The following is a 26,728-nucleotide window of genomic DNA, read 5'->3' on the forward strand; positions in this document are numbered from 1 at the left end:
AGCCACTGCAGCCAGCTTCATTGTGAGCCCAACTTAAATGCCTCTATGCAAATGCACGTAGCATGGGGAACAAACAAGAGGAGATGTGCGCATGCCTCCAGGGCTACGATCTTATTGACATCGCAGAGACATGGTGGGATGGATCTTATGAATGGAGTGTTGGAATGGACTGATACAGGCTCTTCAGGAAGGACACGCAGGGGAGACAAAGAGGGGGTGTCAGCCTCTATGTCAATGACCAGCTGGAGTGCATGGAGCTCCACCTGGGGATGCCTGAGGAGCCAACCGAGAGCTTATGGGTCAAGATTAAAGGGAAGGCAGGGACAGGTGATGTTACAGTGGGGGTCTGCTGCAGGCCACCCAACCAGGAAGACTGAACAGATGAGGCCCTCTATAGACAGATAGGAGCAGCCTCACATTCACAAGCCCTGGTCTTCATGGGGGACTTCAGCCACCCAGACACTTGTTGGAGGGAGAACACAGCAGGGCATAAGCAATCCGGGAGGTTCCTGGAATGCGTTGATGATAACTTCCTTCTCCAAGTGATAGAGGAGCCAACGAGGAGAGGTGCTATGCTGGACCTTGTTCTCGCCAACAAGGAGGGGCTGGTGGGGAATGTGAAGCTCAAGGGCAGCCATGGCTGCAGTGACCATGAGATGGTGGAGTTCAAGATCCTTAGGACAGCAAGGAGGGTGCACAGTAAGTTTGCAACCATGAACTTCAGGAGAGGAGACTTTGGCCTCTTCAGAGATCTGCTTGGCAGAGTACCATGGGATAAAACCCTGGAGACAAGAAGGGACCCAAGAAAGCTGGCTAATATTCAAGAATCACCTCCTCCAGGCTCAGGAGCAGTGCATCCCAACAAAGAGGGAGTCAGGCAAAAAAGCCAGGAGGCCTGCATGGATGAACAAGGAGCTCCTGGACAATCTCAAACATAAAAAGGAGGCCTACAGAGGGTGGAAGCAAGGACAGGTAGCCTGGGAGGAATACAGAGAAATTATCCAAGCAGGCAGGGATCAGGTTACGAAAGCTAAAGCCCAGATAGAGTTAAATCTGGCCAGAGACGTCAAGGGCAACAAGAAAAGCTTCTACAGGTAAGTCAGTGATAAAAGGAAGACTAGGGAAGAGGTGGTCCCACTCAGGAAGGAGACAGGAGACCCGGTCACGCAGGATATGGAGAAGGCTGAGGTACCAAATGACTTTTTCGCCTCGGTCTTCACCGGCAAGGGCTCTAGCTACACCACCCAAGTCGCAGAAGGCAAAGGCAGGGACGGGGAGAATGAGGGTACCGCCCACTGTAGAAGATCAGATTCAAGACAAACTGAGGAACCTGAAGGTACATAAGTCCATGGGACCTGACGAAATCCATCCACAGGTCCTGAGGGAACAGGCGGATGAAGCTGGTAAGCCACTATCCATCATATTTGAGAAGTCGTGGCAGTCCAGTGAAGTTTCTGCTGACTGGAAAAGGGGAAACATAACCCCCACTTTTAAGAAGGAAAAAAAAAGGAAGACCCAGGGAACTACAGGCCGGTCAGTCTCACCTCTGTGCCTGGCAAGATCACGGAGCAGATCCTCCTGAAAACTCTGCTAAGGCACATGGAAAATAAGGAGGTGATTGGTGACAGCCAATATGGCTTCACCAAAGGCAAATCGTGCCTGAAAAATTTGGTGGCCTTCTGCGACACGATTATAGCATTGGTGGATAAGGGGAGAGCAACTGACATCTACCGGGATTTGTACAAGGCATTTGACACTGTCCCTCATGACATCCTGGTCTCTAAATTGAGAAGGGATGGATTTGATGGGTGCACCACACAGTGGATAAGGAATTGGCTGGATGGCTGCAGTCAGAGAGTTGCAATTAATGGTTTGATGCCCAAGTGGAGACCAGTGACGAGTGGCGTTCCTCAGGGGTCAGTACTGGGACCAGTTTAACAACTTTGTCAGCAACATGGACAGTGGGATTGAGTGCACCCTCAGCAAGTTTGCCAATGACACCAAGCTGTGTGGCGCGGTCGACACACTGGAGGGAAGGGACCTGGACCAGCTTGAGAGGTGGCCCATGCGAACCTCATGAAGTTCAACAAGGCCAAGTGCAAGGTCCTGCACCTGAGTCATGGCAATCCCAGGCACAAATACAGGTTGGGTGGAGAATGGCTTGAGAGCAGCCCTGAGGAGAAGGACTTGGGGGTGTTGGTGGACGAGAAACTCAACATGAGCCGGCAATCTGCGCTTGCAGCCCAGAAAGCCAACCACATCCTGGGCTGCATCAAGTGTGGCCAGCAGGTCGAGGGAGGCGATTCTCCCTATCTACTCTGCTCTTGTAAGACCCCACCTGGAGTACTGTGTCCATTTCTGGAATCCCCAATGTAAGAAGGACATGGACCTGGTGGACCGAGACCAGAGGAGGGCCACAAAAAGCATCAGAGGACTGGAGCACCTCTCCTATGAAGACAGGCTGAGAGAGTTGGGCTTGTTCAGCCTGGAGAAGAGAAGGCTCCAGGGAGACCTTATAGCAGCCTTCCAGTACCTGAAGGGGGCCTACAGGAAGGATGGGGAGGGACTCTTTATCAGGGAGTGTAATGATAGGATGAGGGGTAACGGCCTCAAACTGAAAGAAGGTAGATTTAGATTGGATATCAGGAAGAAATTCTTTACTGTAAGGGTGGTGAGGCACTGGAACAGGTTGCCCAGGGAAGTTGTGGATGCCCCATCCCTGGAAGTGTTCAAGGCCAGGCTGGATGGGGCTTTGAGCAGCCTGGTCTAGTGGGAGGTGTCCCTGCCCATGGCAGGGGGGTTGGAACTAGATGATCTTTAAGGTCCCTTCCAACTCTACCCATTCTATGATTCTATGAATGTTTGCCATACCATAATTAAATAATTCTGGAATACATTTCAGAACCTAAAACCTTGGCATGCCTGCTATAGAAGTAGTCTCCACCTAGAACACATTTTCTTTCACACACACACGCAGGTACATAACCAGACACAACATGCGTTACATTTTAAAATAAGGAATTGATTCACCATCTTGCTGAACGCTAAAATCTGCAGCTAAGAGCAAGTTTTAACCTAGCCCAACATGAAAAAGGAAAGCTGGAAGAAGCCAACAAAGAGACAGTAGAATTATTTCTCTTCCTGATGGGCAATCTCTTCTCTCATAGAGGAAAACATATCATACTGCTGGGGCTGTGGGGACAACAGATTTCGTACTAGTCTCGGGACAAACATACTAGGCAGCAGGAATTCACACGTGCTCTCGAGATATTCACCTAACATGCTTTTTTGTTTGTTTGTTCATTTGAGTTTTCCTGCTGGTTCACTTAGTGGATCACTGCATCCATTTCTCACCATGGATAATCTCCTTCTCTTGTCTCCAGTACCCCCAAAATTTTCACTTTTCATGAGTACTCAAAGTAAACATGCAAAATTTGGTACAAGCGTTTCCCACCAAAAAATGACTTGAGAAATTCTCCTGACAGGCATGCATATTAATACAATTAATATTTTAAGATTATTAATTAAATTGAATTGAAAGAAATCTCTTAAGTATAAGTGCAAAGGGTTGCTTACCATGACAAATTTCTTAAACAGCATTGAAATGGGTAAACAACAAGTTGCACAGTGACACAGGTTGGGTATAATACAAATTTACAATATGGTGTACACTCTCTAATTAGGCCCTTAACATGAATTACTTATGTGTCAGCTAAAATGAACAGACAGGGAACTTGATACTTCAGTTGTACTGTATTTCACTTTAAAATGCTTTCAGTAGATTCGCAATAGTTTATACTCTAACAGTGGCTTTTTTTATTGCATAAACACATTCAGACTCAATCGACTTTATGTCAGTGTCTAGATATGCTGCAATGTCTTGAACATTAAACTCTCTACCAGTAGAGGGCAACCTCTATTATGATTTCTTTCTTTCAACACACTCCAAAGGCAGTCTTATAAATCCATTATTTAGTTTCTAATGCATTCTTACAAACATCATATATAGGACCAGGCTAATAGTCTGGGGGCATCCAAGACATAAAACTTAAATTTGATGATTGCTCATGTTGCTTTGATCACACCATGAGACACCATTTCTAAAGCTATTTCTAAAATTACAATGTATACCAGCATGACTGTATGTTAAGAGAACTGTATACACTAAGATTTTGCTTGACCATTGTTTTAAATGACTTTTTATCAGTTTACATAATTCATTTCACAATCACAATTTTAGGGGCTTTGTTTTTCTATCACAGAAATCAACATGTTTCTTTCACCTGTATTTGGATCTCCAAGTTATTCAAAGCTACACATTCTCATTACCATCCTAGAGCATTTATAAGACTTTTCTATATAGACATAAAGTGGAGTGCAGAAATAACCTACTTCCACAAAGTGAACCGTAGACTTGTGCAGCAAGTCCACAGCAAAGACAAGAAATGAAGCTGTATTTCCTAACATCTCAATAATTGTTTTGACTTCTTCCACTGTAACAGTTATTTCTCATCTTAATTTCTCTCCCCCAAAAGCCCCCCTTGGATTAAAGCAAACTGTATGTGTTGTCAAATGAAGCAACTGGTAATTAGCTTGCATAATGAAAAATAATTATATTATGGTATATTAATTGTCAAAAATATAGCTTCTTCCTGATGACAGCAATTAAAAAATTGAACAGTAGACATTCAGTAATTTTGCTGGAATCATCAAGTTGGAAACTTTATGCATAGAAGCATCTTAGAACTAAAATATTTTAAATATACAGTTTTCTTTCATTTATTTTATGAGATGTTACCCGCAAAAGATGCTCTAAATTGGTGTTTATCATGAAATAGTAGGAGCAGATATAAAAACAAGAAACACAGATCTAATATAATTCAAGAAAAACACCTTGAACAGGTTCTTCCACTTTTTTTTTTTTTTTTTTTTAAAAAAAAAAAAGGAGCTAAGATTAAAAGTAGCCTTAAAAATCCATCCCAGGTCAAGTTCTGCTTTAAGGGCTAAACACTTTAAGGAGTAAAATGCTTTTCTCACTCCGGGATGAGTGCCACATAAAAAAAAAAGAAGACTCAAATCCCTGGCTAACTTTGCCAAAATCTAATCTGAGTGCTTAACTGTGCCATTATGTTGTGCTCAAAGAAAACTCTGATCATAAATTCCTTTTCAGAGACCAAAATGAATGACAACAGGAAAGCAGGTTTCTATGGCAGAGGAGCTCTGTTAAAGCCATGTCAGCTCCCAGGAGCTTTAATTTGCTTCTGTGGTGGCCTTTGTTTTTACCTTTAAAAAATTCAGTAACTACATAACATACACACACACCTAATTTTTTTCAGTATTCTTTGGTAAAATTTTAATTGCTCTCAGACGCACATTTGTGAGGGGTGATGGTCACTGGAACAGATTTGCAGAGCACCACAAACAGGTGAGGCTTGAGCCTCTGACAAGAAGTCCTAAACATGGACAATTTCAATTCCTTTTTGGGGGGCAAACAGGCAAGCGCAGCTCTCATTTTCTGCTTTTTAGCATTCTTCTCTCTTAATGCTTGGTGACATTAGCTGGCACACCCTGTCTGTAAATATTCTTTCACTGCATAACTAATTTCATGGAGAAAAAAATAAAAGGCATTTTCTAGGACTCGTTTGCTTTTCTCCTCTTCATCTCCCCTCCCTTGTTTGCCTGTTAAATTTAAGATTAAATACCCAGGTCTGCAAAGACAAGCATGAGATTATTACTGCATGACAAAAAACCAAACCTTGTCTAAGAATAGCCTGCCAGCCCCAGAGACAGACTACAAGAGACATGTGGCTTGGCCCTTCCAAGACAAAACTTTAGATACTATGTGTAAATAATAATGTTATAGTGCTATGATAATGAAATAGTGCTATGAAATACAAAAAACCTTATATGGCCCTAAAATATAGTACCATAGCACAGTAAAACCTTGCAGGATCCAGTACCTGCTTGCAGCACACAATTTAAAGGAGAAGTAGCATGGGGCTGTTGGAAGGTTTCTGGTATTGATCCACATCTAGCATAGAAAATTATGACGATAAAGTTTTATTTTGGAAATTACCCTCGGCACCTCAAAGCTCATGAACAGGAAGACTATTATGGAGGTATCTATAACTCTTCATCTGTATGAACAGCAAGCATTCTACTAAAAGGGTAGATAAATAGAAACCCAACTCAAAATCAGAGAGGTTTTTAATAAGGTGACAAACCCAAACTTTTTTGAAAGACAACTATTTTCAATAGCCATGAAGTAGAAATTTGCGCAATAAGAATAGACTTAAATTTTCCTCTTATCACCAGAAATTAAGACTTTCAGAGTGCTTTCAAGTAAGACAATTATAAACATCATAGTGATGAATAACTGTTCAAATCTGTCCCAGCAACAAAAGCTAAGAAAACATTTCTCTGTTTCTGAGCACTGCACAAAGCAGCCATCTAAGCAAAGTCTGAAGATGCAACAGAGATAAATTTGATAGAGGTTGTGAGACTGATGACCCTGCTCAGACCTATTGCTGTTGTAGAGGAAGGGCAGTTGTCCAGAGCGCAGTCAGCTCAAAAATGCTAACTTTGTGGAATCCTGTGGTGTTTTGCAGGATTTCTGGTAGTTTTCCTGCATTTCTATAGAACTACATTGCTTTCTTGCTGAGTCTTTTGTGGAGCTCAAGCTGCAAATTCCTTTAATAGGTACAGGATTGCCACACTTTCCAGCAGGAATACTTTATACCAATCTTCAAACTCCTCACATAAACTTGACTCCTGAAGTGCCTCATCAGCCTAAATTAAGAACAAAGTAACTGATTTGGCCACTTGAGGGACCTGCTTGGCAGGGTAACATTGGATAAAGCACTGGAGGGGAGAGGGGCCCAAGGAAGCTGGTTAGTATTCAAGGATCACCTCCTCCAAGCTCAGGAGCGGTGCATCCCAACAAAGAGGAAGTCAGGCAAAAAAGCCAGGAGGCCTACATGGATGAACAAGGAGCTCCTGGACAAGCTCAAAAGCAAAAAGGAGGCCTACAGAGGGTGGAAGCAAGGACAGGTAGACTGGGAGGAATGCAGAGAAACTGTCCGAGTGGCCAGGAACCAGATTAGGCAAGCTAAAGCCCAGATAGAATTAAATGCGGCCAGGGACATCAGGGGCAACGAGAAAAACTTCTATAAGTATGTCAGAGATAAAGGGAAGACTAGGGAAGATGTGGTCCCTCTCCAGAAGGAAACAGGAGACCCGGTCACCCAGGATATGGAGAAGGCTGAGGTACTGAATGATTTTTTCACCTTGGTCTTCACCAGCAAGGGCTCTAACCACACCACCCAAGTTGCAGAAGGCAAAAACAGGGGCTATGAGAGTGAAGAACCACCCACTGTACAAGAAGATCAGGTTCGGGACCATCTGAGGAACCTGAAGGTGCATAAGTCCATGGGACCTGACAAAAATCCATCCATGGGTTCTGAGGGAGCTGGCAGATGAAGTTGCTAAGCTGCTTTCCATTATATTTGAAAAGTCGTGGCAGTCTGGGGAAATTCCCGCTCACTGGAAAAGGGGAAACATAACCCCCATCTTCAAAAAGGGAAAAAAAAGATGACCCAGGGAACTACAGACCGGTCAGTCTCACCTCTGTGCCTGGCAAGATCATGGAGCAGATCCTCCTGAAAACTCTGCTAAGGCACATGGAAAATAAGGAGGTGATTGGTGATAGCCAACATGGCTTCATTAAGGGCAAATCGTGCCTGAGAAATTTGGTGGCCTTCTACAATGTTGCCACAGCATTGGGAGATAAGGGGAGAGCAACCAACATCATCTACCTGGACTTGTGCAAAGTGTTTGACACTGTCCTGCATGACATCCTGGTCTCTAAATTGGAAAAGCATGGATTTGATGGATGGGCCACTCGGTGGATAAGGAACTGGCTGGATGGCCGCACTCAAAGGGTTGTGGTCAACGGCTCAATATCCATGTGGAAACTAGTGATGAGTTTTGTTCCTCAGGGGTCGGTATTGGGACCAGTGCTGCTTAACATCTTTGTTGGTGACATGGACAGTGGGATTGAGTGCACCCTCAGCAAGTTTGCTGATGACACCAAGTTGTGTGGAGCGATCGACATGCTGGAGGGAAGGGATGCCATCCAGGGGGACCTGGACAGGATTGAGAGGTAGGCCTGTGCAAACCTCATGAAGTTCAACCAGGCCAAGTGCAAGGTCCTGCACCTGGGCCATGGCAATCCCAAGCACAAATACAGGTTGGGAGGAGAATGGCTTTAGAGCAGCCCTGAGGAGAAGGACTTGGGGGTGCTGGTGGATGAGAAGCTTGACATGAGCTGTCAATGTGTGCTTACAGCCCAGAAAGCCAACCATATCCTGGGCTGCATCAAAAGAAGTGTGGCCAGCAGATCCAGAGAGGTGATTCTACTCCACTCTGGTGAGACCCCACCTGAAGTACTACATCCAGCTCTGGAGTCCTCAACACAAGAAGGACATCGACCTGTTGGAGCGAGAGCAGAGGAGGGCCATGAAGATGATCAGAGGGCTGGAGCACCTGTGCTATGAAGACAGGCTGAGAGAGTTGGGGTTATTCAGCCTGGAGAAGAGAAGGCTCCGGGGAGACCTTATAGTACCTTCCAGTACATAAAGGGAGCCTACAGGAAGGATGGGGAGGGACTCTTTATCAGGGAGTGGAGCAATAGGATGAGGGGTAATGGTTTTAAACTGAAAGAGGGTAGATTTAGATTAGATACTAGGAAGAAATTCTTTACTGTGAGGGTGGTGAGGCACTGGAACTGGAGGTTGCCCAGAGATGTTGTGGATGCTCCTTCCCTGGAAGTGTTCAAGGCCAGGCTGGATGAGGCTTTGAGCAACCTGGTCTAGTGGGAGGTGTCCCTGCCCATGGCAGGGGGGTTGGAACTAGATGATCTTTAAGGTCCCTTCCAACTCTAACCATTCTATGATTCTACAAAGCAACAATTAAGGTCCAAAAAAAGAGAACTGGAAATCAGATTTAAAGCTTTTTCTTTTTCATCTCTGGAAAAATGCAGAATTTTATCAAAGCTTGCAAACAACTCCACTGCACAAACTAGCTGAGACTACTTTTTGCCTATTGATACAAAATTAAAAAATTGTTATCTATTAGCACTTACATTTTGTATATTAACACTTATATTCTGAATATTAGGAGCTACATTCTGACGTACTAATTCTGAAATACTTCTAAATAGGAACAATTTATTTTTTTTGCATACAGAACATGAATTAAAACTCCATTAAGAACATACAATCAAGCAAAAGAAATAGAAAAAATTTAAATAATCTAAACAGTAACAGAGAATTTTAATTCTGCAGTACAGAGAAAATTATGGTCTTCAATGGGTATACTAGCAAAATGATCAATTCAGTAGGCATTTCACATATCTAAAAAATATTTTATAAAATACTATTTCTGCATTATTTAACACCATACCTGAATGAACAAATAAGACTTTAACCTAAAATGTGATGAATTTAAAATAATCAAAGTATTATATTACCTTGACATCCCACTGCAAGCTTTTTGTGGGCTTAAATTATTTTTTTAAAGAATGTTTATATCTCCTCACTGAATTATAGGGGGAAAATAATCACAGAAACAGAGAATATTAAGTCACCATAGCTCTCAAAAAACATTCAACTCTGAGAAAGATTCAACTGTTTCTGGATCAGACACCCTTAATAAGAAGATAGTGAAACTGACTGTACATATTGAAATGAATGAAGTATGCAGAAGAATTTCTTTATAACAGATAACTAATTAGGAGACACTGTATATTATCTATGTCTTGAGTAGCTCAGGAATGACATTTCAGAACTTGACAGTGCTATATTTCCAATTATCACATTAAAAGAGAATCTAGACTGATATCGAACACATCAGAATCTTTTTAAAAGGGTCAAAAAGGGTTCTGAATGACACAATGCTCAAGTGTTAAAGCAACATCACTATCTCTTTCAATTAATTTGCAGCTATTGCTGTCAAACAGGTAACAAACTGACAGGTTATGTAAGTACACTAAAAATTTTATTTTTAATATAAATTCAAAGATTAAATCAAATCAATTAAAAAAATCAAAATTAATTTTCAGTCACACTAAAATAATGTAATGATTTTCACAGATGGCTTTGGCACATTCTTCCAGCAGTCGATGTATTAAAGTCAATTGACTCTAACATAGTGAGTCCCTGACTGATAATCCTGAGCAGGGTAAGTCAACTCTTCCTTCATTGCTTAATCATAATACCCAGACAATACATATAGTATTCTCAAGCATTTTCAGTTACTCATTGCAGGTCTCAGAATACTTAAAATTGTACTTTTCAGAATACAGAAGTTGAAATAAATGTAAAGCCCTCAGGACTAGAAAACTGGCATACCAGATTATTGCTTAAATGATTTGCACAACAACAACAACAATAATATATAACTGAGGTATCTCTCTAATTCAGTTTTTGTGTGTCTGAGAACAAAATGAAGTGGAAAGAACAGAAACATAATTATAAATCTGAACTTTCCTGAAGACAGTTTTGCAAAATATTTTGCATCCAAGCAGCTAGATTTCTAGTCTCCCCTCAGCCATGGTTCTACCTCAGACATTAGTCAAGGTCCTCCTCTTTCATTCTATCGTTGTTTTCTCCCTCCAACTGCTCTCTGCCTGAACTGCCTTCTACAACAGTGTTTTAGGGCACAGTCCTTAGCTATCAGGTCTCCTCCCCAGCAGGGTGTTGGTTACAGCTGCAGACTCTAAACATTTTTATCGAGTGATACTTAACATACACTACTCATCTTCAAAAGCTTTATGGAGATTCAGACCCATGCAGATCCTGATCAATAGTACACAGGAGAGGATTCAAATACCAGGCCATGACTGAACCAAACTAACACAAAGAGGCTCCACGTGCCCCACTGCCAGACATACTAGGTTTTAAAATTATCTCACAGCCAGGTTCTACCAAAAATGGAGATGCTGCTTTGCTGACCTGCCCATCGAACACAGCTCACTTCTGGAGCATCCATCCCCCTGCACAGGGGTCAGAGATTTGATGATCTGCTGCCTTCTACATGCGCAAAAACCATCAGCCAAATCCCGCCCCTTATTACCTGCAAAAGCAGACCCTTTAAGCTTTTACCCTGTTTGGACACTAGCAGCCATCTTCCTAACTCAAGTAAATGTCAACAAACTAACATGTAACAAAACAAAAACTTAATTCAATGTTCCTGATTTCAAAACAGACAGTTCTTCAGTCAATAAACATTCCTTCTACGCTAAAAGTAAGTGAAAGGTGACTAACAGGCAAAAGACTTTTTAAATGCCTGGAGAGTTTGGAGAGGGTTTGGAAGGAATAAGCTTGCCAGAAACTGCTGGCAATGGGATATCCAAGTATGCATTTTTGCTTCCTTTCCCAGACATAGTATTAACACCCCCACGTTCTTATTTATGCAGGGGAAGGGTGGCATTATTAAATTCATTTTCTTAGTTAAGCAAGATATTTTTCCTGTTGCACAGAAGGAATTACTTCCAAAAGGAAAGGTAGCCAAATACATTTGGGGAACATTTTACACCTATTTTACAGTTACTAAAAACTTAATTGTCAGAGTCCATTGGCATAGCATAACGCTTCATTTTTATGTAACATATTAGATACTGCATTCCCAGTTTAGAACATTTTTAGAGGTATATTTCTCAAATATAGCCTGGGGACACAAATAATTACTTAAGAGAAATGTAAGAAGGCACACCCATTTTCTTTAGTAAAAGAGCACCTGCAACTACTTTTATATTTTGTTTCTCCTGTTTTGCGACCTTAATGGTTGCATCCCATTCACGATGTGGTCTAAATCATAACCACTTCACCCCATTAAGGATTTTACAGTGCAGGAACTGTAGCTTAACTTGAAGGAAGGTATAACGTTCTGCTGCAGGTTATATATCACAACATATAGATAAACAGCAAACATTTCTATGTTGCATTTTAGTATCTATATCAAAAGTTAACATCTCTGTCTTACAAGAAATCCTTTCTTAAAAGGCAATTATGAACTGTAAGGAAAATTTTTCAAAAGTCTGCATTTGGCTCTATCCCCTCTTCTTTTGTGAGTAGTCTTCCTGAACTAAGCAACAGTATTACTGTCAAAAAAGATCTTAAACTTTTCATATAATACCTGGCAAGTTTATGTAAAAACAATTTACATGGCAGCAAACTTTTTGTGTTTTTTTAAAAGAATTTCCAGGCACCAAGCTGCAAAATCTATTCATGTCTTTAAGAAAGCCAACAAGAATATATGAAAATTTATCATGTTCTTCAGATGGGTAATATTTACTCTTTCACTGCCCGTGATTGGCAGTATCAGTACATTAATCTACTCTTAGATTGACTTTTGTTTATAAGCCAGTTTTGAAATACTGTTCCAGTATCTTGAATCCTAAACAAACACCCTCAAAAATTAATCCAGTGAAATATTAGTCTCTTCTTACTGACCAAATGCTTTGTAATAAGCAGATTGGCAGAGATGACTTAATTCAGACATGCAGAGTAACTGAATAATTAAATCAAATAGAAGAGCTAATAAAGAGTGCATAGACACTGCACAGAATGTTATTTAGGGAATGGAGAAAGTAAATGGAAAGAAAATAGTAGTAAAACTTAAGCATGTTTTGATTTAGTATTCTGATTTGTTAAACATTTTCCCATCATTTTATGCCCTAATAAGTTTCCATTGACTAACATGACCTAAAGCTACAGAGAAAGCTAGTCAAGTGCAGTTTCCTAGAATGTATCTCCACCAAGATGCTGCAACTAAACATCAGTTAAAATAATCCAGAAAAATGGAAATGTACCCTGGTAAAATTCTTTGAGTCTAGTCTGTGTTAACCACTAAACTACTCTGGATACTACACTGTTTCAAAAGAAATTAATTCTATATAAATATTCTAATCATAAGGTAATTTTACAATGTGGTAAAATTAGGATTGACACACTGAGAAATGCAGCATTGTATATAGAAAATGTACTTTGTTTTCCACGTTAAACTGTCACATAAATTTCAGTTTATTAGGAGGTAAAACTACACCATATATTCACTGCAAACAAAAGAGGATTGAGATAAACCAAAAATAATCTGTCATCAGATATTAATACATAATCCAATGCAAGTAAAAACCAAGAGCTAATGTTCAACATGATTAGCCTGACATCCTATTGTCCTCTGTTCCTTTTAACCAAGTCAATCCCTTAATGTCAATGAAATCATTTGAATGATCAAGGGGAGTACAGTTCCTGAAGTCAGATAATAAAAATTTTCTTAATTATGGTCAGCTGTTCTCAAAATTTAAGTTTGTGTATTTACTAGTCGCAATGAGACACAGAAAGATCAAGGCAACAAACTCTGTCCCTGTAGCACAATCTAAAAGTTAACACAGTTGTATGACAATTGTGGAAAACTGATTTTTGAAAGGCAGTGAGAGTAAGAATCAATTAGCAAAACTAGCAGACAGAAAAAAGTACCTTACCCCTAAGACCACCCATTTGGTTTATTACCTACTGCTTCAATTCACAATGATAATATAGCTAAAAGGCTGCACTTCGATTTTTACTAAAGCCAGCCAGATCAAAAACAGCAATGACAAGAGTTTGCTATGAGTTAAAGGCTATCAATGCAACAGCTTAAAAGGATATTCTGCATGGTAGTTGTACTCTTCAAATCATGGAGATTCAGGCCACTGCCAAGTAAGCAGATGGAACAAAAGAGCAAATATAAATTCAGAAATAGGTAGCTCCAACTTTTTCTTTTAGCAAAGTGGCCATAAAAATTTGCAAATATTAACCAAAGATGACAAAGTATATTAGTCTGTCTTAAAGACAAGCTGTCAAGTCCAATTCAAGTGTCAGGAAGCAACATTTACTATTAGGAAAAATGATTCTTCAGAACATAAATACAGTGGGGATTTTTTTTGTCTCTACATTTATAAGTGTAAATTTAAGATAAATCCATATTCATTTCATGACCAATGGCATGAAGATTAGTGTTTAATGTTTGCTCCAAGAGAAACAATAAAGGATATGAGGGGAAAAAAAAAATGATAATATGCTGCAGAAGACTAGAAATCTACATTCCTGGGCAACTGCCTCTAGATTTTTATTTTTACATATATATGCATGTATATGTATATATATGTGTGTATATTTAGTAAATACAAATAAAAATTATATATTATACAAACACACGTACTCTCTACAGATCTCAAAATAAGCAGCATGGGCGCATAATTAAGGGGTCCCCAGGGCTCATAAAGAAAGTGCAACATCCTTGTTAGTGTTTGGCCTTTCTTTTGCGCCCAGTCTCATTGTAAAACAGTCAACCATGAAAGTACTTTAAAAAGCTGTTTTTCTTTTTATATTTACAGCATAATTTTATAATGTACCTTTCATGTTTTACAGAAGCTGGTGCTTCTGTATATCCTCCTGGCAAATTCAACATGAACCACAACCTTTCTAATTTATAACTTTCAGAAATCTGAATGCTTTTGAATACTGGGATTTTCAACTTTGCAATTTAATGACAACCCTGGCTTTGTCCTTTTCTGACCTGTTGTGAAGTAAATCAGGCACACTAATGTGGTCTTCTTCACACTGTTCGATCACCCTGCATCTTTTTTCTCCACAAACACCGCCTCTCTCCCACTCTGTCTAGCCATCCTCCCTCAAAGCAAACAAAATGTTCACTGTAACCCTGCATTACTGCTCATTAGATCACAGGTTAGTCAAGTGGAACTGCCCAAGGTTCCCAAAGGAGAGCTACACTTCAAAAATCTGTCCATGTCGAATGAAGGGAAAAACCCTGACCGTGGGGTCACCCAGATCAATGATCAAAAGAGACTGAGAATAGTGGAGGGAAAAAAGAAAAAGCAGCCCTTTTGTTAAAAAACAGCCTTCTGTATAATAAATCAGAATACAAAGACACTAAGCTTTTTCTCCCCCGTAACAACACTCTATTTTCACTTTAAAATGGAATATTTTGTTTTTTAGAAGATTTTCTAAAAGTAAGATTATTTTTTAACTTCTAAGAGTGAGGTTTCAGTAAATCTCAAAATTACCTTAAGAAAATTAGCAAGAGAAATAATAATGGAAAATATTGGGGATTTTCTCTCCATCGTATAAATATTTAATTATTCAAAAATGTACTTAAACCCAATTTTCATTAAATTATTATTTTAATTTAAAGAAATTATGCATTCTGAATTTCATGAAAAATGATACAGAAAAAGTAGTCAACCAAAATTACATAGTTTGCATTCTTCTGATACGACAGATGTGCAGACACGTGCAATACTTAAAGAATGTGCAACACCATTTCTGTAGCCTTTGTTCATCTTTTAAGGACATATAGCAATTTATTAAAGACAACTAAGAAAACCAAAGAAAAGTCTAAACCAACAAAAATATTTTTAAATAAAGCAACAACTTAATCTGTAAATAATAAATGTTGATACATGGAACAGACCAAATTACTCAATTACAATACTGGCTGTATAACAAAGTTCTGTGCACATGTGTGCTTTTGAAAGCAACATTGGATAGTCTCTACTTACCCAGAATGAATGAAATATGGAAAAAATGAACCTACATTTAAAACATACATTTAAAAAAATCACATACATAAGTCTGCTTATTCAAAATGAGTTATATTTTTTGAACAACAAACATACATTGTGCCACCAATGAACAGTGCTGCAGCTAAAAGGACCCCAACGTTTCATGCAATATTGGTGACAGGGCATCTTTTAATTTAGAACTCTGAAGAGCCTTATTTTTCTGCCCTAGAGAGCAAATCAAATTTCATTCTCGAATTTCCTTTATCTTCAGACATGAGTAAAGACCTAATTAAGAGAGAGGAACAAAGGTATCTAATTTGGAACAGAATATTTGATAGTAGATTTGTAGTTAATAAATGGTCTGTTCCAAAAGTATTACTGCAATAGAACAAAGCTATAGGAAAGCAAAAGAAAGAGAAATCCTTAAAATTCTCAAATATTTCACACAACTTCAGTAAAATAATTTCAGTAATACAGTAACATAAAAAACAAATCAAGAATGCAAATGCTGTGATAATATATTATGAAAAAATATTGGATAACAGAACAAATCTGTATTGACAGAGAGACCGATAGGACAACTTAATTTTAAAAAAATAATTCAATTGTAGCAAATATATAACAATATATGCAGTAATCCCAATTATCCTCCTCTAGACATATGCGTGGATGAGATGACCAACCTTTTAAGAAAAGTTCATTCACTAATGCAGGTTGGGGGTTTTGTTGTTTTTATAACAGTTTGCTAGATGCCTCACAGTGTGTATACTTGAACAAGGAACTTCAGCATGCATTAACTTTAAAAAGGCCTACACACAAATACTGAGGGTTTAGTTTTAAGACAATATTTCTGACCCTTGCAACTCTGCATCTGAGTGGAATTTGAACAACCAAAGACAACAGAGAACATCAGAAAAGTAAAGGTGTTGAGAAATTGCATGTGAACATAACCATGGATTATTCCATATCCTGTTAATACTCTATTCTTCTAAACAGTAGGAAAAATAATTTTAAGAATGACCTGGGTAAATATGAATAATACATTAAAACATTTTTAAGAAAAAAATAATTTCCTCAAGTTTTGTTTTGTATAAATTTGTATTTGTATAAATATTCCAGCATGACTAATGATATCAACAAATCACCATTAGAATAATGTCATTATATTCAAAACTCTGCTTCTAGTCTTATGAAGAAGATTGTTCCCAGATGGTAAAGAGTGGATAATTCATGTTTTTTCAGGGGTATGTCTGCATCTGCTGCTGAATCACTACAAGAATGGGATGGGAGAATGGTTTCCTCTTTTTGATCCAAACGTCATTATGCACTGGACAGACGAGATTTCTGAAAAAATGCTGGACACCATTCTCAGCATACATCCCTACAGAAGAAGGCCTCTAATGGACTGCTTTAAGCAAAAACTCAGCAGTACTCCATCCTCATCTTCCCTGAACTGTGGGACCCTTCACCACTTTTGAACTTGCTGAACTCCCCTCCATTCTTCATTTTTGTTTCAATCCCAGATTTCTCTCTACTCATCTCTTCTGCTTTACTGCCAGTAAAGTTTCGGGGAGTGGCAAGGAGAGGTGTGCACAAGATCTGTCACTAGTCCACTTCCATTCCTCCCGTTACTCCTTATCTCTAGATTATCCCATTTTCAAAAACCACAATGTCCTGTCCAACACTCAAGCTCATAACCTGGGAACAGTCTTTGATTTTTGGCTTCCCTCACACCCATACAGCATTCAAGATTTTTCCAGATGCATAATGGTATGAAGGCATCCTGGAAAAAAAAAAAAACAGTTCAGCACTGAAAATTAATAAGAAAAGATTTAATCTCACAGTATAATGCTAGGTCATTCTTTCTTGGTCCTTGGCAACTGCAGTGTTGTCCCAGTAACATGCATCCAGAACACTGATGCAAAGACGATCCTTTCCCTATGCTGTCACTGGAAACACATCCTCGTTGTGTAATCTCACATGTATGCCATCATCTCCACGTCCAGAGCTGCATGATTCTTTCCCTCTCATAATCATAGGACTTGTATGCTCACCCATCTAAAGCAGTTCCAACCTCCAAGAAGCCAATGATGCATCAATGTTCAGTTTTGCTTTCCCTCACGTTACCACTCATTCATTCCCAAGAGAAATTCCCCTAAAGCATCTTCAGAAGTGCTGAGTTTGAAGAGACACCAAAAGCATTCCATATCCAAGCTGAAGTCTAATTTGACGCAGGTTTAAAGAAACCCTGCATACACATGTTCCCAGCAAGCTCTTTGAGTTGTTGGTAATTATAGACAATATTAATCTATGTTACTTCACAGAGTGGGTAGTGCTGATGTAGCTGAAAATTTTCTACTTTTCAGGCATATAATTAAATTCCAACTTTAACTACCTATATGGATATGAAATGTATAGCTTTTCTCCTATTCAGTTACTCTTGAACCTCCCTTCTGGCATGACCAATAAAGATGCTCATCATGATCTCCCATGCAGTGCGAGAATCTAATGCCTGCCTAGGCTGCATGCCTACTCTAATGTAATGATGATTATGTGATCATAATCAACTTGAATTTTTTTTAAAAAATTTACTTCTGTTACATTGATTACCAAATATAAATGATATAGAAAAAGTACACAAAATTATCAGAAAGCCTCTTGCCTTGGTAAATAAAAGGTTCACAATATAGTTAGCATCCCTTCAATCAGTAATTTTATTTTAATACTAAAAGTCATTCTGATACTTTAAAAAAAAAAGGATATATCCTCATCTTTAAAAAAGCAGCAGCTTGTATTCGTGCACTCAAGAATTCATTCTAATAAATATAAGAAGGATGTCCGAAAGGAAAACACATCCTAAATCAAATCACTTATACAGCATCAGAGTTTTCACAAACTTGATCCAATGCATTACTAAATAATTTTCCATTCTTTTTCATCTGATCCTGAGACCTTTTTTATAAAAATTGTAGAGTTATATTTGGAAAGCAGTTATATAGCCACTATTTTGTTCCATTTGAAATAGTTGTTTATTCTGAAAGAAATCTTCTCTTGCTCATGCAAAATGTCTCAAACAGTAATTAAATTTTTGAGCACTCAGGAATTCCTCTGAACAGCAGTTTCACAGACACAGAGGCCCAAAAGGATCATTATGATCATGTAGTCAGATTTTTATCCATCAGGCCTTACGATTTCATATAATTATCTACTAAAGCCCATCAATTTTAGACCAAGCAAAAAAGGTTTCAGAAAGAACTCTAAAAAGCTGCCGTCTTTGCAGCTCCAGAAGTCTTTAATGAATACTACATAAGCATTCATAAGTATACAAATATTTATGAAAAACATTTACTAAAAGATGAATACAGATTTTATCTGAAAGCATTTGAAAGTTTCTCTAATTGTTTTGTTTTTTATTTATACAGACTGTGCTTTAACTTCACAGTCACTATGTTTAGTTCTGCAAGCACACCTCCTCTTTGAATGACATTTTCTTTTGTCCTCAATAGGAAGACAACGAGGACATTTACTTTTCAAAGCACGTAATGAAAATAAATGCTTCTTTCATACCTCTTTCTCAACCCCAGAAAAAGTACTTTAACATCTACTCCAGAACCTTCATTGTTAAGGAACGGGGAAAATTATTTCCCAGGTTTTCCTGTATAACCTTCCTCTACTGAGGTTCACTCTAGTGGGATAAGCAAAAAAGGTGAATGAGAAAGGTGGCAGGGGGAAAGGTCCAAGTCCCACTGGGTTTATATATGATGGGTCTGAGAGTTCCACATCACTGTTTTTCTGCACCAGTAACACTTCCATTCTCACCTTCCTCCTGCCCCTTGTTTGTGCCTGTACACTAACTTATCCAATTGTCTTGTGAGCTGAGTCTGTTTGAAAATAAGACAAGGAAGGAGAGGAGCAGTAAGTAATTCTTATGCCCAAACCATCTCATCACATGGCCACACAGTTGGACTGTCACACCTGAAGAATGGGACAGGCAGAGGCCAGCATGCAAGTCAATATTACTGACAAAAGAAACAAAGTACAACCATCTGTACATATATAAAACAACCATTTGCAGACACAAACTGCTTTAAAAATCACTTACTGATGTTGAAAAGCTATACACAGCAACACCCTTCAAAATTTACTCCAAAACATGCAACTTTTTTGGCAGACCTGTACCTTGCACCATTAGTTGCAAGCACTACTCAAGAGATTTACTTTTCTAGGGACAGTTTGATGTCATGAAACTGGTGTATGCGGACAGTACTTCCAACTCCCGTGTCTTAGCTACTCTACTCCTGTTCTTCAGCCCCCTGTACATTGTGCAATAAGTGCACATTTGCAGGTGTGCTCAAATATTTTTGTATCTTTAGGAGGGTCATTCCAATTTAGAGTTTCAAGGGGCACTCTTTCAACTCAGTTCCTTGCAGACTTATTTCTTTGTCAAGAGCAGGACTAGGAATTTACTATTGAGATATTTATATTTCTTTGTTAAATTGGACACATAAATTGTTACAGTACAGTTATTTGTAAGCTGCATTATTCACCTAAAATTATCAACAATTCCAATGCATCTTTTGATCTAATGAAAATATATGGGGGATTTTATCTGTCATGGCTTTGTTTATTTTAAAACAGTAATTGAAACAGAAATCCATGTAAAGAAAAGAGTACGCTTACTGTTTGGATTCTTCATGTCACCTTTTTCTAAAGGTATTTAAAAAAAAAAAAAACAGAGCCATTCTAGATAATTTATTTATAAATCCTTAAAAAGACTTTACAATTCCTTTTCAGATCATCTTATTTTTTGCTCACCATTATTTCCTCCCATGACAGTGACTCAAAGAGAACAGAGAAATCCAGCTTCTTCCAAGATTTGCAGTTTCTCATTTTATTTTCTTTATACAGTCACTTGCATTTTGCAGCACTAAATATTTACTACCCATCTTGCTATCAGTATGATCATTCTAACTATGCAATGATTAAAGCAAACATACCTGCTAAATATTTACATTGAACACAGACTTGCAATTGTATCAAATTGTTTTACTCTTCACATCCAGCTAGGATGTGGATCTACTTACAATATAAAGAAAAAAAAATTAAATAAAAAAAAAAACTGTATTTACATTATTTTAGGATCTTTTTATATCTAAATCATCTCCCTAACAGCTCTGAAGAAATTCTTTAATCAGAAAGAGATTTCCTATGAGACATGTAAATAGAGTTATTTCTGTATTGTTCTAAACATGGCAAAACTAATATTTCCTAATCATCAGTTTAATAACGTCCTCCTCTCCTGCAAATGTGTTCATAACTGAAGACTGACAAATAACTCCTCTGTTCCCGCAAAGGCCACAGTTGTGAAGGAAGCAGCCAATACTCAAAATAGCAGAGTCCAGTTCCAAAACAATCTTCAAATATCAGGGGATACACCTTGGATGGGAAGTATTTGTGGTGAGGAGATTACAAATATTAAGGTCATTAAGGTCACTATGATCTCAAAACAGGGTAGGAATCCACATTTTGTCTATTTGCTGCAGTAAATCAAAGACAAATCATTTCAAAAACATTTTCTTGAGGAACAAAAAAAATCTGCCCCCAATTTAACTTCTCTATATATATCCCTGTCAAAATACACAGATTTGCAACAGCTGGTTTATAGAATTCAGATTGGTTAACTAATTTGAGTGGCTTGACCAGGGTGAGAATGGGAAAGTCTGCAAAGAGCACTTCCATTTTCACTCTCTGCTTCAGGCTGTTTTTGTAGTATCTGGTGCTGGAGGCATTAGCTGTTCAAAGCTATTAGCTATGATAGTGCGCACTCTCTGAAGCTAAGCCTCCTTACATGTCACTGTTCAACACAGTTTTTCACATTGTTAGTAATGACATCTACAATAATACTCACACATTGATGAGTCAAAAGGGTTTACAAAAAGTAACTATCTTCCTCTAAACTAGCAAAAGCTACAAAAGGCATGAACTATGGCAAAATAGTATGAAGACACTGATCCCCCTAACACAAAATACAAAGAAGTAACTAAGTCCTGGAATTAAGTCTGTCACATATGCAGCCAACTCAGACCATAAAGCATCAGCAGGCTCAGAAAGTGCAGTTTCTATAGTGCTCTAGCTCCCTTGCATGAGTAAGGGCCTCTGCAGATGCTGACAAACCTAGGACGGTTATTTAGCTTTAAGACACTTAAGGCATCAAGATGACATTGTTTATCTACAAAATTATTTCCAGACATAAAAAAAAACATAGAAGAAAACGGCAGGGTAACAGATATTAGCCCTCACATCACTCAGGTGGCTCTTTTCATAACGAGAGTCACCCTCCACTTTTCTGCTAGCAGAAAACCACAATTCAAAACCCAGACACCTTTAAAATACTCTCAAATAGATAAATACATCACAATCTATGTAAACATGGGATCAACCTTTTACATTTGCTTTTGAAAATATTGTTTGTAATTCAAAGATATTTTTAATCTTGCTCTATCGAATAAAAAAGGAAGTGGGAAAGACTTTTCTCTGGAGTTTCACACCCCACAACTTTAAAGTAAGATCTTGTTTTCAAGAGGAAAAAAAAAGCACTTGTGATCAGCTCACTGCATAATCTTTTCATCTTTTTTTCCCTGACAACAATATTAAAAAAGATAATACAATCTTAAAACAGACTAAGAAGACTTTTGATTCACTGTCTACTAGTAAGTCTATATTAAAAGTTCTAGTGTTTTTTAAAAAGGGAATTTAGAATATATCTTGAATGATTTCCCCTGGTACTAATGGTCGACAATTTATATATATAAAAGAAATGTATTATTTGCCTGCACTTTTGGATAACTAAAATAAAACCCACCAAAAGGTTATACTCTATGAATGTCTTCACGTATATGATCTTAGAATAGAATAGTTCAGTTGGAAGGGACCTACAATGCAACTAGTCCAACTGCAATCTTGAAAACAGCCTTAAATATATTTTAAAAAAAACAAAGTCAAAGAAAATCCCCAAAACCAACATCCCACCACTCAAACATGTAGCTGCTTCACCATCAAACTGGCAAAGATCCACGATTCGATTGGGTTTCTACTTTGGCCAGTCCTACATGGCTTCCAGAAGTCCTCAACAGATTCAGATGAGCGTTTGCTCAGCACAGCCTGTTCCTCAAGTACAGTAGCTCTGGACAACTTCCAACCCATCTTACCTGTGACTCCTAAATATTGCTCTGACTCAGGAGGAAAGCGACTCTCAGTTTGCATACTGGTTCAAATCACAGGAATCCACTGCAACATCCAGCTTCCAATATTATTACACAAAGAAGCATGGATTCCAAAATAAAAATCAACAAGCTGGTAATCATTGTCATGCTGCCGTTCCCTTGCAAAGCAATTTACAGTGCTCTTATCACCATAAATCTCCTGTAATATTTTAAGCCTGTAACAGAAATCTGACTAATCAGACATTGTTCCTCTCCTGTATTCACTATTCTCATGAAACTAGAAAAGGAACGTTTCTTAAATGAGATTTATCACCAAAATCTTCAGTTAACTTTAAACCCAAAAGGAAAAAAAGTAGTAAAATAATAAAGGCTTAAAAATACTTAAATCACGTGAAAAAAGCATTTCTCTTGATGGAAATTGTAATCTGCATTGCTCTATGAAAAAAGTAAAATCAAAACAACTGGGGTATATTTGGATGAATAAAATGAAACCAGTTGTGTCTCAGGACAGTGTCATTTTTCTATGTGGAAGGCTTAGGAATACATGCTTTGCTTTTACACTGCACAATAAGCTACAAGAAACTAATAAACTGATATATTAAAATCTGTATTACTTTTCCTTTAAATATTCATTACTTCTTCCTAAATCCATTTTTAGGTGAACAAGAGCTAACACTTGTAGATTCTATCCCTGCATCATTTCAGTTTACCTTTTTATGTAATTTGATATACTAAATCCAAATTCCTTATATCAGTTTTTTGTTGGTTTGGTTTTTGGTTTGGGGTTGGTGGTTTTTTTCTTTCCTAAGCATGGATTCTTGGATGAAAGGACCAACAATTTAATAAAACATTTTACAGTATAGTTTACATGATTCTCACTCTCTTCCTCTGATATTAAAAACATCACTATACCCCAGTCACATTTACATTTCTCCTTCTTAACACATAATAAGCGTAACATTTTATCCTCTCTTTATTTTTGCTAACTAAAGAGGCATAAATAGCATTAAAACAATAGAGAATGTACAAAAAACTATACTGTACAAATAGGAGTTATCCTACAGATCAATAAGTTTTGCATTGAATTGGCATTCTTCAGAAAGATCATCTTTTCGACAAAAGAACATCTAAGAAAGTAACAATTTTAAACACAAAGCAGCAACGCAGTAAGTTGCTGAATCAGTTTTGACTCTGCCGTATTAAAAAACACCACTCATGGAACAAACAGGAGATTTCACATACAATCTTTAATGGGAAGAGTCCTTTAAATGACATTTATGAACAGAATGACACAATCAAAGTTTAATTTCTTCTTACAACTTCAGAAGAATAAGTGGAGCTTCTCATGAAGAATCAGTAACTTTAAGCATTTCCTCAAAGGTATGTGACATGATAGGAATTGTAGGTAAGAAGAATTTTTCAGAAACTTAAGAGCAAAAGGTACACTGAATAGAACAATTATATAATTTACTATTGTGTTAGCTACAAATTAGAAAAAGTCATTATTCTTTTAAATAAGAAAATCAGAACAGGTTAAGGACTTCAGAACAGGAATTGCAACTCTGCCCTCACATCAGTACATAACAATTAAGAAAAAAGCTTTTATGTAAAAGACTACCCATGGCTGCAATCTATTGGTTTAAGCAATTGCAAAGAATGGAGTACTGGGATAGTGCAAGATTAAAACCAATAGCAAATAAAAACCCAAGCAAAACAAAAAATTACTGTTCCAGCAGCTTTTGATAAGAGTAGTTAAAAAACATCTTTTCTTCCTTAAAATATGGTGAAAGCAGGAGAACTGTGTTTGTATCCAAGTATTACTTGTCTGTTTTCCAGAACAACCAAGCCTGTATAGAGTGCATTGGACTAAGTTCTTAGGGGCTGGGACTGTTCTTAGTCTGTGTACTTACAGCAAATAGTAACTGAGGCCAGTCCTTAACTAAGATGTCAGGATAATATGTCAGTGGTGTGCAGACAGTAAATACAAACAGGCAAGATGCTGCCATATTAACATACCTCTTGTACGGAGCGAGCTGCTGGCTTGTCTTGATGATTGGCCAGTATTAAAAACGGCAAAGTACATAACTGTGGGTGCTGGAGAGCAGAATGCAGTTCATTCCTAGCAGTTTCTAGATCATCTTCAGAGGAGGCACTGTCTAATACAAATATTACCCCTTGGGATCCTTGGTAGTAACGACTCCAATATTTCCTGATATTGTCAGTCCCTTTCAAGACAATAATAAGAACTAATTAAAACAAGTATAGTTAAACAGATTTAACACTTGTATCTGAAAATAACCCTTCTATTTAAAGCAATCAAAGCAATGGACTATATTTTCTCTCCTAAATATACATCATTAAAAGAACAAACCAGAAAAAAACAACCATAAATCCAACACACACACCAACATCAAACTAACATTGTTTAAATAAGGAAGGAACTTGACTCAGTGCAGTTCTTTATCCCTGAAAGTTTCTGCTCTATTAATGAGTACTGGCAGAACTCCTTCCAGTGCCACCTAGCCTAACCCTACACCTTCTCACTGAAATATCTTGGTATTAATATATAAACTTTTGCCCATTCTTTTTTCCTTAGCTCTGCAGCTTCTTGCCATAATGTGTAGCTTCTGTCATGGCAGTTGTTCATTTCTGAGCATGATAAGGTCTGCCAGTTCATCTCCAAACTCTTCATAACTGGAAAAAAGGTGTCAGGAAAGCCTATTAAAGTTGTAATTAGACACTCAATGAGGAAAATGGTGATACAATAGTGATTTGAACAACACGCAAAGGCATTCTTTTCAACTACTTTTGCTCTGTCAAACACACTAAGGATTCTGGAAGAGCCCAACAGTAGACACGAGTGACTACTCAGCCTTATGTGCCACAGTAATTTTTAGGACACAGTTCAGCGCTACTCAGCCATCTCAACAGAAGCCAAGCAATAAGGTTATCTATACAAAGCTTTTGTCTCCCCTGGAGAGCAGCATATGTTTGTAACATTGAGGTAGGAAAAAAAAAAAATCGTATTTGGCAGCTGTCAAACTATCTAAACTATGATTTGGATATGGGCTATTCTTTGTATGTCTGAATATGGCACTACAATCATGGGGACTAACACTAAAATGAACAGAAGCAGCAGTACTCCAGTAGAAAGCTTGACACGTCTGCAAGACAGTGATTCTCAGAAACGTGCTGAAAGTATCCTTTACAGACACTATTCTTACTTTGAGATAGAGAGAAGTGAACTTTAATGTAGACACGGATACCAAGTGCTGATAATAATAAAACCCCACTTTTTAGTGAAACAAAACAACACAAAAGTTCTGAGCAGAACGTAGGCACAAAATGAGAATTTAATGCAACATAATCACTATAACATTGATATGATACTTAAAATATATACTCAATTTGTACACTGTGCAACAGAAAAGACAGTCACTAAACAAAGGTGAAGAAATCAATATCTAAGAAGGAATTTACACCATACACTTTAGGCATCCAACTCAGAGTATTCAAATCTTGCTACATGGAGCTACAACCTCCCCCATGGCAGGGGGGTTGGAACTAGATGATCTTTAAGGTCCCTTCCAACTCAAACCATTCTATGATTCTATGAGTTACTCCCTTCTCTGTACCAGCCACACTAGAACCTTAAGCACTCCGTTTCTGTATTCTGCACCTAGCACAATTTAGGTGGCTAATGAATGTTGTGAACACACACATTTTCCTATAGAGGATACTGAAGTCGGACCTGAACAGTGTTTTTCTGCAAGAGATCTAAAGAGATAGTTAAAAGTAAACAGTCATGGGATTTATCAAGACCTCACTTAATTTATCTATTAATTTAACCAGACTCATAAAGTAACAACACAAATAGGAC

At 38.0% G+C, this 26,728-nt stretch overlaps 1 protein-coding gene across 3 annotated transcripts in view; it reads right to left on the minus strand.

The window, feature by feature from the left end:
* Window positions 1-26,728, minus strand: part of LOC141735567 (ADP-ribosylation factor-like protein 15) — a 261,530-nt gene that overhangs the window by 132,217 nt on the left and 102,585 nt on the right. For all 3 annotated transcript variants that reach the window (XM_074568567.1, XM_074568568.1, XM_074568569.1), the window contains one exon: window positions 24,865-25,073. In XM_074568567.1, coding sequence (XP_074424668.1) covers window positions 24,865-25,073 — 209 coding nt within the window. The remainder of the gene's footprint in view (window positions 1-24,864; window positions 25,074-26,728) is intronic.

The sequence above is a fragment of the Larus michahellis genome, chromosome W, assembly GCF_964199755.1.
Source record: "Larus michahellis chromosome W, bLarMic1.1, whole genome shotgun sequence".
In the NCBI taxonomy this organism is placed as follows: Eukaryota; Metazoa; Chordata; class Aves; order Charadriiformes; family Laridae; genus Larus; species Larus michahellis.